The sequence below is a fragment of the Melozone crissalis genome, unplaced genomic scaffold, assembly GCF_028551555.1.
Source record: "Melozone crissalis strain CALT ecotype California unplaced genomic scaffold, PUWL_Pcris_2 ptg000019l_1, whole genome shotgun sequence".
In the NCBI taxonomy this organism is placed as follows: domain Eukaryota; kingdom Metazoa; phylum Chordata; class Aves; order Passeriformes; family Passerellidae; genus Melozone; species Melozone crissalis.
In genome coordinates, this window is record NW_026535797.1 from 5,729,541 (window position 1) to 5,744,558 (window position 15,018).

At 46.2% G+C, this 15,018-nt stretch overlaps 1 protein-coding gene across 2 annotated transcripts in view; it reads right to left on the minus strand.

Annotated features, from left to right (window-relative positions):
• Positions 1-1,193: 1,193 nt before the first annotated feature.
• Positions 1,194-15,018, minus strand: part of GRK5 (G protein-coupled receptor kinase 5) — a 151,394-nt gene continuing 137,569 nt past the window's right edge. For both annotated transcript variants that reach the window (XM_054276544.1, XM_054276545.1), the window contains 4 exons: positions 8,699-8,836; positions 6,302-6,439; positions 5,396-5,527; positions 1,194-4,598 (listed from right to left, as the gene is read on the minus strand). In XM_054276544.1, the coding sequence (XP_054132519.1) occupies positions 4,500-4,598; positions 5,396-5,527; positions 6,302-6,439; positions 8,699-8,836 (507 nt within the window). In that variant the 3' untranslated portion in view covers positions 1,194-4,499. The remainder of the gene's footprint in view (positions 4,599-5,395; positions 5,528-6,301; positions 6,440-8,698; positions 8,837-15,018) is intronic.

Below are 15,018 nucleotides of genomic sequence, written 5' to 3' on the forward strand. Positions count from 1 at the left end.
AGGAACCTCCCTGCAGCCTGAGACAGACTGGGACCATCCCGGGGCAGGAGAGCCTTGGAGTGAGGACTTGAGCTCCTGCAGGCTTCCACATGATGGAAGATGGTCCACATGCCAAGAGACAGAAAGGATGTTCTTCCAAAGAAAAATCCAGTCTTTCCAAGGTTGTATGGGAGATGCCTGATGAATTAACTCCTCTGCAGTGATTAACTTCAGTGAATATGACAAATATTAACTGAACAAATCAATGATCACAACTAATTGTGGAGCAGGGGTGCAAACACCAACATCTTGCTCACAACGGAGCCCGTTCCTGTCCCGTGGACGTTGGTGAGGAGCAGCAGCTGTGCTCTGGGGCTGTGCATTTATTGCTCTTCCAGGACAGCCTGTGCAGGGAGCTCCAGGCTGAGGCTGGGTGCACAGGCCTGGCTGATGCTGGGGGATTCCTGCTTGCCCCATCCAGCTGTCCCCTCTGACCTCAGAGGGACAACATTGTCCTTGAGCCATGGGCCAGCCCTTGTGTGTGCCACCCCCAGGTCGCTGCAGGAACTCTGGCCAGCACATGGTGGCCCCAAGGAAGAAGGTGCAGCAGTGAGGTGTCACTGCACCCCTGCTGGAGATCTACACCCCGTGGGACTTCACAGCCTGTCCTCCAGAGCTCACGGCTTCCGTGTCCTCCTCACCCTGCCTGTGCTTTTACCACTGATGCAAGTTCATTTCCTGCTGGTTCCTTCAGCTGAGGCATGGCCACTGAATAAGATCAACTGGATTGGAAATGTGAGCAGAGAATTCAAGCTGGATCCTGAGGTTTGGGTGAATGACCGTAAGAATCTGTGTCTTCAAATCTGGTGCTTTACTGGGTCAGCCAAGTTTGATTCCTACTGCTGATGGCACTCCCAGCTGATGGCTGCAAATTGAGGAGGTACCAAGCTGTGTTTATGGAGAGCTGCTTTGTCTCTGAGCTGGCAGGAACCAGCAGGGCCAGGTGAACACTGAGATATTGAATTCTGCAGCTCCCTAACACTCACTTTGATCTGCACTACCTGCTTGGTTTGATTATCTTCACACCTTTCCCAGCTTCACAAGCAGGTTTTTGCTCAGAAACAACATCTGAGTCATGGCCTTTCTTGTGAAAAACCTCTTTTTAGATAATCCAGGTCAAGAGTGCACATCTAAGAGTTTGTTATTTTTTTCCCCTTCATTATTCATTTGTTTAAAAAAAAGCCTCACATCCAACAGTGGGAAAAAATGCTACAAGACTCAAATGAACCTTGAGACACTGTAGGAAATGAATAGCAAACACCTGACTCATGAAAGTCTGTCAACTAATTAGTGTTCATCAGACTCCTCAACAAAGATTTAAAAATAAAAGGCGTGCTTGCATAATTCAGGATCAGATTGCAAATGATTTCTGATTCTTAAAAAGAGCTAAGTTTGCTCATCTGTCTATTTAAAACAAGCAACCAGATCTGAGCATATGCATTTTTTGGAAAGAATTTGGATGCTAACTGAAGAGGACATAAAGAAAATGAATCAGTCTGGAAAGCTATTACAAAACTACTCCTTTCTACTCCTTTGTTACCTGCAGACCCACCTCAAAATTCACCTGGAGTCAAAATACTAAAAATCTTATTGCAAATGCTCTCCGAGGTTGTATGACAAAACTGTAAGTTTTTTTTCAGAGTTCCCAGTGGTTTTTAAATTTGACTCCATGGAGCCAATGGCCAAATGCCTGTGGAAGCCTGGCTGAGCAGGGCACTGCCTGGACAGGGCTTCAGCCCTGAGTTCTGGGCCCAAACTGCACCTGGTCACACTATGGAAGTGCAAGGACTGTGCTCCTACTCCAGCTCTGAGTGCAAGGTAAGCTGAAAAAAAAATAAAAAAAAAGCCCAACAAAATTAAGAAGGAATAAACAAGAAATCCTGCAGGTTTTGTTGTTGTAGGCAAACCACGACAAGGAGATCCCTAGGACTGGTCATTAGCACTTCTGATGGATTTTAAGCCTTCCAGGGCTGGGGGCTGAAAAGTTCTGCTGCCCCAGCATGGTAATACTGTTTGTAGTTTGTAGAGACACTGCAGGGATGAAATCTCTGTCTGCTGGTGGTGTTTTGTGTCTCTCCCCTTCCTCTCTCACTGCTCCAAGGAGGTGGGATTCAGAGGGGCTCCATCCCAGGCTTGGTGCCTCCAGGTGCACAGCAGCATCCTTCTTCCATGCCATGAGAATTCAGGATACCCAGCCCTAGCATCACACCCTGCAGGCACCCAGGGAGAATGAATGCTCTCACCCTTCCAGGACTCTGCCAGAGCCCCAGAGCTGCTCAGTGAGTGCTGGCCTGCCTGAAAGAACAGCAGGACAAGGCACAAATGCTGTCATTCACTGCTGTCCCTAAAATGTCATCCACCACAGGGTAAGGCTGGGAGCATCTAAAAGGTATAACCAACATTTGCAGTTTGTTCACCAGCTTTCAGTAAGGGATTGGCTGGTATTTCTCAATACTGGGAGATGGTGAAGAATGAAGATTTTAGTCTTCACATGCCAAACTAGCAACATCTCTAAAATCCTGCATCTTCTATAAGATCTGCAATGCCACCATCTGACATGGGAGAATGGCTGAAGCCTCATCTCCCTGTCTTGACTCTTCTCTGTCAGCTGCTCTATGGAAGTCCCTGTTTTGTCCCTCTGTCTCACAGCTTCAAGCTGCTTTGCTATGTCATTCCTGTGTGTCTCTCACTCAGGGATTTGCCACCACCAACCTTCATCCTTTTCCCCCTCAGCACTGGCCACACAGAACATGCATGTGGCAGTCTAATGAATTTTGGTCATTAACACTCCCACTGGAATATCACTTCCTTGGACCCTGGGGTAGCTCCACTGCTGGCTAACAGGATTTTAAACACACCAGGGTGGCTTTCAGATGCTCCTGATGACCCAAAGGTTTAAAAAATTCAGTATAGTCTAGCCAACATTGTAAGGAGTATGGGGAACCCACACACCCTACAGAACACTTTGGGCTGCAGTTGTGGGCACAAAGGATTTCCAGCTCCTGTGGAAGGGAAGGTACCCTATTTTTTGGCCTGGTGTTCTTAACAATAAGAGTGAAATACTTGAGAAGAGCCTGATTCTGATGCCTGAGGTACTGCTACTGATCCTGCCTGATCTGCTCATCCTAGTGAGGCAGAATTTTTGTCAATGGTTAAAGGATCCTGGACAAAGAACGATGGAGCTGGGAGTGGGAGTTATTATTTCATGCTGGCATTTCATTCAGTCGAGGGTCTAATTGAGGGGATGTGTCAGGGGGTGTTTGCATGACACATGGCAGTATTTTAAGTGCAGGCACAGCCTGTGGGTTCTGCTACTGCCCAAAAGCAGCTCAGATCCCACCCCGAGCCTCCACAGCTCAGCCCCACAAAGCTGTCACAAATCTCACGGTTGGCACAAGCCAGACTGCTGAACATCCCTCCTGCTGCCTCTTTGATGTGGGCAGCTGTGGAAAGACCTTGGGCTTTTGACTGCAGCATGGAGAACACTTTGAGTTTTGCTCTCCTTTCAGCAGGTGCAGGTTTGAAGTCCTAGAAAAAGAAATGGACGTTTGCTATCCTGGTCACCTCTCCCTCAGCTTTGTTCTGCCTGCTGCTACAAACAGCACAAACACTGGTGAAGGAAAAGAGCTTAAAACAGGGCTCCCTGTCTAACGAAAAAGCCTTTGATGGAGCAACAACATAAGTGCAAATCTCAGCTGGGCTGGTCCCAAGACATCACAAACCATCAGCATAGCAAGTAGCATTTTTGAATGCATCAAAATCCTGTCTTTTAGCATTTAATGCGAGACATTACAAACTAATGAAGAGGAGAAATGTATGCAGTGTTGCTGTAAACCAAATATACAGATGTAAAATAATTAAGAATAAACTGTTCCATAAAAATGCATGTCAATAAACCCCCGTGTGATAAAGTGATTTATGAAGAATTTTCTAGAATTGCTAAAAAGAATGATTTCTCGTTTGAGGCTCTGGAAGTCTTGAGTCACATTTTGTTTCTTTTAAAAAAATGTCTTAAAACACATGGCTTTACAGCTGCTGCTTGGAAAATATACACCTCCAAAGTCTGACTTTCATTTAAATACAAATGTACAAAATGTAAACTGAGACAATAGAGAAATTTACAAAACTTTTCTTTAAAAATAATAAAGACAAAATTCAGTTCTAGTATGATGCTATTTAAATACGTGCAAGTAGTCATGTTCATTGAATTTCTATTGCAATGTTCTAAAGAGACAAATTTGATTCACACAGTCTTGAGTGCCACCTCCAAAAACAGACCTGAGTGGAAATTTCTTCTTAAAATGTGAGGCTCCACTGGAAGGAATGGATAGAAAATCTCCATTTTGGGAGATCCAGATTTTCTTTCTCTTCACTCAACGGTGGAGGCTCTCTCATCCACAGAAGCTCCAGAGATTATAGTGGAAGGATGCAACATGTTGTTTCATGGGACTGAGCTGGAACTAGCTGCTTCCAGTGGAGTTTGAACTTACGTGATTTGAATTTATGTGATGATTTAAACTGGCCTTTGAATTTGGAGAACTCTTTGAATTGTTCTGATGCTGTAGGAAGAGGAAGAAAATGACAATTAGATTTCCATAATACACTATGGTTTTATTTTTGATCGAGTATTTTTCATTTTATGATACTGGCTGGGCTGCAAGATTCTTGTTTGAAGATCTTCAGATGGAAAATATTCTTCATTTTCCTACCTGTAGTCTCTCTAGGTCAGCAGAACCACGGCAGTTCTTGAGCAATGCAGCAAAGACGATTTGCTCCAGCTCCAGGAGCCAAATCAATTCACTGCAAAATGTCAATATCTGCTAAATCTGACTAATACAGAGGGTACCTGCCAATGCTCAGGCATGGCTTTAACCCTACAGAAATAGCCCAGTCTAAGAATGTTATTGACATTTGCAAGTGGTGCCTTGGTGTCTCATGAAAGCTGCACATCATTTTTTATCCAGGCTGCTCTCTTCTTTATTATCTTGCTTTCCTCCCTCAAAATGTGCATTTGCCTTTTTATTTTTTAAACACATAAATCAAGGATTTATGTGTTCCTTTTCACAAGGAACTTCTTGAAACCATAGAACAGTTTCAAAAGGCTATTTCAGCATACCCCTGAAAAACAGGTGGGTGAGAAGTTTTCAACTGCTGGAAACAAAACTCATGGGCAACAATGGAACTGCTGGTGGCAAAAATCACACAGGGTAGATGAAAAACTTGAGATATGGAGGAAAATGTGAGAGCCAGCCCTCTCAAAGATGAACTGCCCTTCTCCTAGCACAAATATCACCAGAACAGGGCTGAAAAAAGGTATCTACAGGAGCTTCCTGGTCTCAGTCATAAAAGATCTCACCTGTCGCTTAAATATTCTCTGTAGCAATCCTTTCTTGGGTGGCTCTGGGGGGTAGCTTTTGTTTAGGTCTGGTGAAATAGTACCATTTGGTCCAAATACATTCAGCTCCTTGAAGCACTCTGTTTCTATCATCTAATGGAATATATATAGAGAGAGAGAAAAAAAGGGAATTATTCATCTGCACTAAATAAATTCCAGTAGTGCTAGGTTCTTCAAAGTCAGCAGTGTGTGAGGAGAGTTAACAGTTGGATTCCTGCTGGTGTATTTGAGAGCATGAAAAGCAGAGGCTGAGTCTGCTCTGTGTGTTTGTACATCAGGCTTGTCAGAAGCTGCCCCACAAGACTTTCTGTTCTTTCCTTCAGCATTGCAGAGAATACCAGGCAGAGACAGGCACACTTACACAATCCCAGTTATTAGCAGCCCTCTGCCCAAGTGGATCTGCTGTTTGATGCAGAGCTGGATTCTGAAATCCACTGCTGGCTGTGTTTTGATGCCAAGCAGAAACAAAGATCCAGGCATGGGAATGCTGGAGGAGCTCAGGTTGCAGGGTGAACTGCTGCAGACAGTGGGTGACAGCAGGGTCACCAGAGGAGGATCCTTAAGGATTTCCAGCTGAGCCACAGAAGGGGCTGAGAGCTGCCCAAACACCTCTGCAGAAACCCAGGAGGAGGAAGTACAGTAGGATCCTTGCCAATTCACACAAACACACAGAGCCAACAGATACAGTCACCTGAACCTGACATCTGTGCTACATTACAGATCTTGAAAGAGGCCATTTGTAACTCATGAAAGCATTAGAGTCTGGCAAGTTGTCCAGTAGCTATATATTACTGGAACATAGAGCTCCTCTTAAATCGTCTGTGTTACGGGCTTTATTGCAGTAATTTTGCTATGATACATCCTTACCTCATTTTGCCATGGAATAGACACCGATCCTGTGGAAAACTTGGAATAGAAATCGTCATCTGTTTGGTCCAGGTTAACTCCTTTCACTGTGGAGAACTGCTCAATGTCTAACACATCCTTGCAGTACACTGCTCTGGGCTATATCAGCAGAAAAAAAAAGGAGAAATGACAAGAGGAAAAATATTTCTGAGTCGGACCATGTGCTTTCATTCACAGATTCAGTCAAGTGAGAATGTCTAACAAGTGTGTGTCTGCATCCTCCTTCTCCAGGCTTGCTCTGCCTGCATGTTTATCATCAAAGGCTGACTTCACTTTAAGCACATTAAGCTTCCTATTCCAAAGTCCTCAAAGCATCAGTCAAAGGGGGTTTTAGTCATCCATGTACCATCTGGTTAAGAGGTGAGGGGAAAAGGACAGAAAGAGCCAGAAAAGAAAAATGGAACCCTTCAGCAGTCTTTTCATTTAGAGAGGGAACAACAGAAAACCAGAATGTTCACCAGTGGCACTCTGAGAGAGCCCTGGAAAGAGGCCTCAGATAGAAAGTGCCCTCCTGCCCAGATAGCTGTGGAGTTTGCAGCTTGGAAGTTTAAAGGAATGCATCCTAATTGCTAAAGAAAACAGAGGAGGTTTGGCACTTTTCCATTGTTTTTATTAATAGCTCAGCTGCTGGAAGCTGCCCAGAATTACCTCTATTAACTCTTTTAACTTGGCTGCATTTCCTCAAAGGAACAGTCAAATGGCTTTGCCTTTTGGAACCACTCAGTTTTCGGGGATGACAGAGACAAAGCTCTCTGCAGTGATGAAACTTTCAGCTCTATATTTCAGCAGTCAGCCCCAGGGAGCAGAAAGATCCATCAGTGGCTGCCTGTCACAGGCAGTGTGTGTGCCCAGGGATCTCCCACCCTTTGGTGTGCAGGGATCACTGAGGGGTGGCTTGTGGGACCAGCCTGGACCCCAGCCCATGTGGAATCCTGCTGTCTGTCCCTGCTACCAGGACTGCACAGCCAGGGTGTGCAGCACTTTATTGATCTGGTTCTCAGCACTGTGACCAAACAAATTGACCTAATTCCTGACAGAAGTCCTGTTTGCTGGAGGCTGTATCCCTCTGCATTCCTGACAGCTGCAATCCAATTTTTGTAGAGGAGGATGGAGAGACATGGTTTGGATAACAACTTCTGCCATTGGCTATATAGCTTTGGGTGATTCAGCTGACTTCAGTAAAGACTGGGAGATCTATGGATGAAGTGCCAAATAAATTAAATTAGGGGCAGCTCTCGAGCTCCCAATAAAGAGCCATAAAAATTTATGTGCCTTTGCTTTTGCAAATATGCCTCTAAGAGGTGCCTTCTAGGCCTTACGTGCCACGGTTTTTATGCACTCTGGCGGATCCCAAATTTGAGCCCAGAATTTTATAATTTTCTACATCAGAAAGAAATAGTAGCTTGTCTCTTATTTCTTCCCACTAAAGCAGGTCGTAACACCATGGGCTAATTGGCAGGAATACCTAGGCTGCATAGTAAAATGTAAAGCAAAACCAGAGCAACTAAAGTAAACTTTTGTAGCGTTCAAACCACTTTGGTTTGGTTGAGCCTGCAGCAAAGGGAATGGGAGCTGCCAAGATGTTACTTTCTTTAATATGTTAAAATGGCAGTGTTTACTTAGAACCATATGGGGACTTTAAGGATAGAAGCTCCAGCCAGAAAGAGAGCCCTGCAGGAGGGAAATAATCAGATAACTCTGCGCTCTGGGCTAGAAACCGATACCACAAAAGGATGGAAAAAGTTTTGTTGTTGCCAGTGCAACAAAGCCTTTCAGTATGTGTGAGCCTGGTGTGTAAATCTGGGCAAGGACTCAGTGTTGGGTTCTGTGCCCCAAAATAAGAGAGAAAGAGAGCTCCAAATGCTCTCTAAGGTCCAAGTCACCTTTCTGCTTGAGGTGACACTTGATGCTGAGCCTGGCTCAGATCTCTGCAGCAAATGACTGTTCTCATGATGATCCAGCTCCACAGAGCCCTGGACTTTGCATTTCTGGTTTCACCTCTATAAACCTGCATGCACACATTTGGCTTTCGCTGCTGATTGTCCCAAGCACCACCTGGTTCTGAGCACACTTATTTTCACAGTAATGCCATGGACAAGGGCTCCCAGGGCCTCCAGTGCCGTACAGGAATGCTGTGGTAAAAGGAGTGGGAATGGATCAAGCCCCAGATTAAATCCCCATGCCCACAGAACCTTCTCTCCTCTTCCTCCCAGCCTCCCCACTCCAGCCCTACCACTCATCACACCTTCCTGGGGTAGCTCCCCGTGCAGAGAGCGATGACAGCCCTGAGAGAGAGAAGCTATTTTAGAAACAAACCTCTTAAAGGAGGCCACTGGGGGTCCTTGCTGTTGTACTTACATCAGGCACGAAGGGAGGATCCAGCATTCCTGCTTCTAACCGCTTGAAATTCATGCTCTTGAAAAAGGGGTGCCTCTTCACCTCTGCTGCCCCTTCCCCCTGACATCCCAGCCGCTGCTTCACGTCTTTGGTGAGGAGCTGAAACGTGCCAACAGGAATGGGGAGGCTGTCAGAAAAGCAAGAGCTCCACAAAGATATTTTTATCACCACTTGTTGTTGAATGTGCCCATAGGGATGTACAGAGGGGAGTTGCAACTGCTGTTGCTTAAAAGCTGGAGTTAAATGGATTAGGACTGCACTGTTCTACATGCTGGTGAAATCCTCAGAAAATCACCTGCTGTAAAGTGTTTACAGTCAAAATAGAGACCATTTCTTTTGCCTGGTTTCAGCAAACACTTTCAAGAGGAGATCTGACATACCCTAGTAACACACAAAGATGCTATATCTTTCTTCTATATTACTTACATATAAAGATGCACATTCATAAGTTCCGCGTGCTTTGTCTCAGTTCTTTTGGTTTTGTTTTTTTACGTTTTTAAGAATAATTTTCCCTCAGAAGAACAGGTGCTTAGGAAAAACCAAAAATACCAAACTGCATTTCCCTCACCCATTCCACTACATACCAGAGCATCACATGGCACACTGAACCACCCCTTTACAGTTATGGGGAGTTCCATCCATGCGGCCAGTGCCCAGTAATTATCCTCAGTTCTGCCTTGTTTGTTTTCAGAGAAGGGCAGTGCACAACCTCTACCTGCTACAGCGAGTCCTGCCTGTTTCCTGGGTACCCATAATGGAGCAATGCCCACCAAAGTGAACTCAGCATCAGATAAGCAAGTCCATGAACAGAAACACTGTGATCAATATACAGGAGAGATTCAACAGGGGAGGCTCAACAGCACCTTCCAGTGCAAGAGAGCTGGAGAGGGACCTTGGATAAGGGCAACTCACAAACAGACAAAGGGGAATGGCTTTAAATGAGGGATGGCAGGTTCAGACAGGATATTAGGAAGAGATTCTTCCCTGAGGGTGATGAGGTCCTAGCACAGGTTCCCAGAGAAGCTGTGGCTGCCCTGGATCCCTGGCAGTGCCCAACTCCAGGACGGACAGGGATTGGAGCACCCTGCTCCAGAGGAAGGCGTCCCTGCCATGGCAGAGGGTTAGACTGGACAGTATCAAGCATCCCTCCGAGACAAACCTTCCTGCGTTCCCCGGGTGATGCTGAGCCGCTCGGGAGGTGCCGCCGGGAGGCAGCAGAGGAAAGGGCACGGCAGGGAGCGCTGCCCGGGGAACGGGACACGGGGCACGGCAGGGAGCGCTGCCCGGGACGGGGCTGCTCCGGGCGATGGCAGCGCTGCCGCCGCTCCTCCGCCGCTGGCCCCGGCGTTATTGGCCCGCAGCCCTGCCCGGGTGGGCTGTGCTCGGTGATGGCACCGAGAGCATCAGCAAAGCATCAGCAAAGCCCAGCGGGGCTCGGCGGCAGGAGGGACAGGGGCAAGGGCTGGGTTGGGCTCTCTGAGCCCGGGCAGGCACCGGGAGCACCCCTGGGAGATCCCCGGGACGGTCCCAGCTGCGGGTGAAGGGATGCCAACACCTTTGGGAAGGCTGGGGAGGATCCCGTGCTCTCGGGTGCATCCCTGCAGGAGCAGGAGAGGGAGCCAGGCGGGTTCTCCAGCCTGGAGATGCTGATCGTGTGCCCAGCTCGGGGTTTGTGTGCCCAGCTCAGGGTTGTGTGCCCATCTCGGGGTTTGTGCGCCCAGATCAGGATTTGTGTGCCCCATCACCTTCTGCCTCAGCCACCGAGGCAGCAGCCCAGCTCAGCTGCCTCATCTCACCAACAGGGAACGTGGAAATTGTTTGTTGCTAATGTCATGTTCTGCTCTTTCCCCTGGTGCCTGGCTGGAGCTGGGGTTTCTTGTCCCTGTCAGGGGTTTGCAGTGTCACGGCTCTTCAGGCTTTGCTGCCACTGGGCATTTTCACCACCTGGGCATTGGTGGTTTTCTGATCTGACTTCCAACAGCCACCCCAGTTCTGTTTCTGTGCTGCTGGGGGCCTCAATTCCAGCCTGAGATGGCAAATGGCTTTGGCAATCCGTGTGCCCCATGGTGCAGAGGCAGCAGCCAGGCCAGAAATGGTGTTGAAGGGACTTGTAAACATAAGTCCCTTCACATTTTCTGCTCAGGTCTTTCTGCCCAGCAGCAGCAGCAATAACAGGAGACTGAATGGCCAGAGGAATGGGTTTAAAGCCACTGGTGCTGGCCACAGCAGCGATGTTCAGCTTCCAAACAGCAACAGCCCTTTCTTCCCCACACTTTGCCTCTGATGCTGCCAAGCTGGTGACATCTGGGCTGACAGATCACAACTGGCTGATCCATAAATGCAAAAAGACTTGAGGAAACATCTGTATGCCCTGTCATTCTCTGAGCAGAGAGATTCACATGATACTGTACCACATCCATCTGACTCACTGCAAAGGATCTGTCTCAGAGCACTTCTCTGGACTTTGCTTTCTCTGCTAGAAGGAAAGAGGGATGCTTTGCTTTCATGAGTTCTCATGATCCTGAGACTAGGATTTTTGCTGTGAGGAGTTTTTTGGGGTTGTTTCTGGGTTGTTTTAGGTTTTTTTGTTTTTTAAAATCTCAACAGTTTTATGCTCTAGCCTATTGAAGATGATTGCTTTGGAATTTCCAATCAGAATCAGGTTTATTCTATTCTGGTTGGGCAAAGAAATCAAAAATTCTTTTAGTCTTTTATTCTTGTGTCAATCGGACTTTCCTGACAGTTGTAAGGAAGAATCTGAAAGCAGAAAGATCATTTTTAAGTACCCATGGCTCTGGAATACTTTTAGAAATGATACCTTGGACATTTGAGGAACAGCTGAGGAGCAAGTGGTGGTAGGAAGGGATAGATTTGGACCTTCCTGGAGATGATACAGGAGAGCTCTGCAGTCTCTGCCCTCAGGTCAGCTCTGAAGGGATGAAAAGGGGTTATTTCCCATCTCTGCAGTCTGGATTCTAGGCTCAGCGGGGAGACCAGGCTGATGTGTGAATTTGCCCTTGTCAGGCTGTAGGATGTTTGGAGTGTGCGGTCAGAGAAAAGGGTAGCTGAGGACAGAAAAAGCTGCCTGGGGATTCCTGGGTTCCTCCATGACAAACAAGGGAGTATTGAGGAACTTCAGATGCAAGAAGGAAGTTTCTGGAGCATGAATGCAGTTGGTTGTGGGTGGCTTGGCCACTGCTGGCTGGAAGACACAAAAGGGAACAGGCCACTGGGAATAGGCTGGGGCTGAAAGAACAGGGAGAGGAGAGGATTCTCCTGCAAAACCCTGCTGCAGGGGAGCTGCAGTCTCCTAAGAGTGCCAGGAGAGTCACCATGGAGAAAAAGGCTAGAAATAAATGGAACTTGAAAAGTTGTAGATGCAGCCAGCTCTAGAGATGGCAACAGGTGAAACCAGACATTCTTCCTGGCTTCTGTTGTGGATATCAAGACACAGTATGGATTAGAATATTTTCCAGAAGGGAGAATCCTTCCTTTCACCAAGGAATTATTAGTCTTTCACCATTTCCTGCAGCCCCAGAAGCTTTCTGCAATAATGAATCCGTGCAAGAGCCTGAAATATGCATCCCATTTGGGAATCTGACACGGAAAAGAAAATGGAGATAACAACAGTATGTTATAAGTCATCTCTACACTTTTGTTTAATTCAGCTTCAAAGGGTTTGTTTAATATGAATAGGGAGCAGAACAAAAGCAACTCCATCAGGCTGATGACAAGCCCTCCTGGGACAGCAGTGCAAGGGACCCCATCAAATGTAATTTAAATGTAATTCTACAGTGGAGCCTGCAGATAATTCACAGTTTCAAACCTGGAGATGGCCTGGGCCAGCCAACCATACATGAAGCTAATGCCAGAGAGCAGAGCTGTGAGCTCTGGTAAAAAAGGCTCCAGCTGACACTGGACATTTAGGGTTTAGTCTGCAGAGTTCATGGGCAGAGCATGACTAGAACAGGACTTTCAAAGAGAGTCTTGAGTAGCAGCAGTAAAGTTCCATCAAGATCTTGGTACAAAGAGCTCTCTGATACTTTCATGTCACTCATTTGATCCCCACTGGGGATTCAAACTCTGCCATGTCTGAGACTTTTTTCCACGACTTTGTTTTGCTTCCTTTACAAAAAGAAACAACTGTTGTGACGATTGCTAAAAAAAGCCAAAAGTCCCCAAAGCGCTGTTTTATCTTCATGTGATCAGTCAGTTCATCTCCAGACCATACTATGTAATAAATAATTCCAAGTTCTAAGATGTTAGTCCTAAAATTATAGGAGCAAGGAAAACAAAAAAATTGCCACTCATGAAAGGAGACAAGGGGAATGCTAAAACCATTTCCATTGACTCAGCTGATCAAGCAGTTTAAGGAATCACCTAGGTAAAGTTCAGCCCTGACACTGAAGTAAACATTTTATTTTAAGCAATTTTTAGAGAACAGAAAAGCAATACTATGGTCAATTACTAAATGAGAGCAGAGAGATGAAAGAGAAGTTATTCTTGGGCACTGCTAAACTTTAAGGTGTCATAATGCTGATTTCCTTGGGATGAAAGCAGAAAGGAGGGATGGCAGCAGGCAGGAGCAGCTGTATGATGATAGAGCTCCTGATGGTAAGTGAGGAACAGGAAAAAATTGCTTTTAAGGAAAACAGAACCTGTTATCTTTTAGTTGGTTGGGGTGACACTTTGAAAAGGGAATGGAGATCAGAAACATGGAAGCCACATCTGGACATGGTCTAGTCCAATCCCTGCAGTCCCTGTCCTAGTTCAAAGCAGAGGTTCCTAGAGCAGGTTGTTCCAGACCATGTTTTGTTGGGCTTTGGATATTTCCAAGTGTGGAGACTTCACAGCCTCTCTGGGCAACCTGTTCCCCTATTTGGCTACCCTCACCATGGAAAATTGTGTCCTAACGTTCAGAGGGAACAGAACAGCTCCTGTGCCCCAGTTTGTTTCCCTTGCTTCCTGTTCTGTTACAGGACACCCAACCAAGAGTTTGGCCCTGTCTCCTTAGCACCATCCCACCAGAGACCCCTTGTGCAGGGTAAAATGGGAGCTGCAGGGATAAAAGGCACCAGGGAAGGCAATTCTGTGGGAAATGCAGACAAGCAGGGCCCTGACAGAGTGACAGAGCAGCGCAGCAATGAGGGCCCATCCAACACTGCTGGCTTGAATGCACTTCAAGTCACATCTCTGGATGCATGACTGCACTTGTCAGGGAAAACAGGCATGTACATCATGGAGTACGAGGCATAACCACAACAAACACGGAGCATTTCCTAGAAAGACTGGATTTTTTCACAGAAAAAACACACCAGGAGCAGCTATGTTATATGGGAACTATGGGTTGGGGAGCTTCCCAGAAAGCCAGCTGCCCCTGTTCCTAATTATTTGTTATTCATCTCTGTTTCAGTCCAAAATGAGGTCTGATTTATGGGAAATTACTTACAAAATGAAACATGGAAATATGGGATGGATGATGATTAATGGGAGCTATGATATGTGCCTGCAAAAATGCAAAAGGGCACAAACATCCAGGAGGGGAAGGCTGACGTGGGGTGACACCAGAGGGTTTTCCTATGAGTAAATGAACAAAGACAATGCATTTCCTGGTGGTGATGCTATTAGCTCATGGAGAAAGCTCTGAAGAGAAGGCTGGGCAACATGGTGGGAAACATTTCCTCACTCCTGCCCTGAAGAGTCCATCATGGGAAAGCCTTTTGTGCTGGATCTTCAAGAAGGCTCAAGTTTCATTTATATATTACAACTTTTTGCTTCATTTTGCATTTATGGTGGGTACTTTATGACTCTTTTGTTTCCTTGTTAAGACGCTGATGGAAAGCAACAAAGTTCTGGCCTTCATTATAAAAAGCAAAAAGAAATGGAGAAAATATGAATTTGAATAATGGATTTAAAAATAAAAAACATCACTTGATAAAATAAATTACTTTTGGGTGGGAAACCACAAAGGCCATCACACTCAGTACCAGGACTCAGACTCTTCCTGCCTCAAGATGCTAATGCTCAGAAAAGGAAAGCTTATCTTTGGATCTATTAATAGTTTGCACAAACCACCTCAATAAACATGCCACATGATTGGACAAGGAAGCTGCAGTGATCAAGTTTTCAGCAATAATTTATATATAGTCCAAGCTTCCCTGAGGCAAGAGGAAGAGCTAGATGATCTCCTGAGGTCCCGACTCCCTGAAACCAGAGTCTCCATGGCAGGAAGATGAAAATGACCACCACAGTGTCATGCCTGTCTGCTGCCCTGGGAGTGT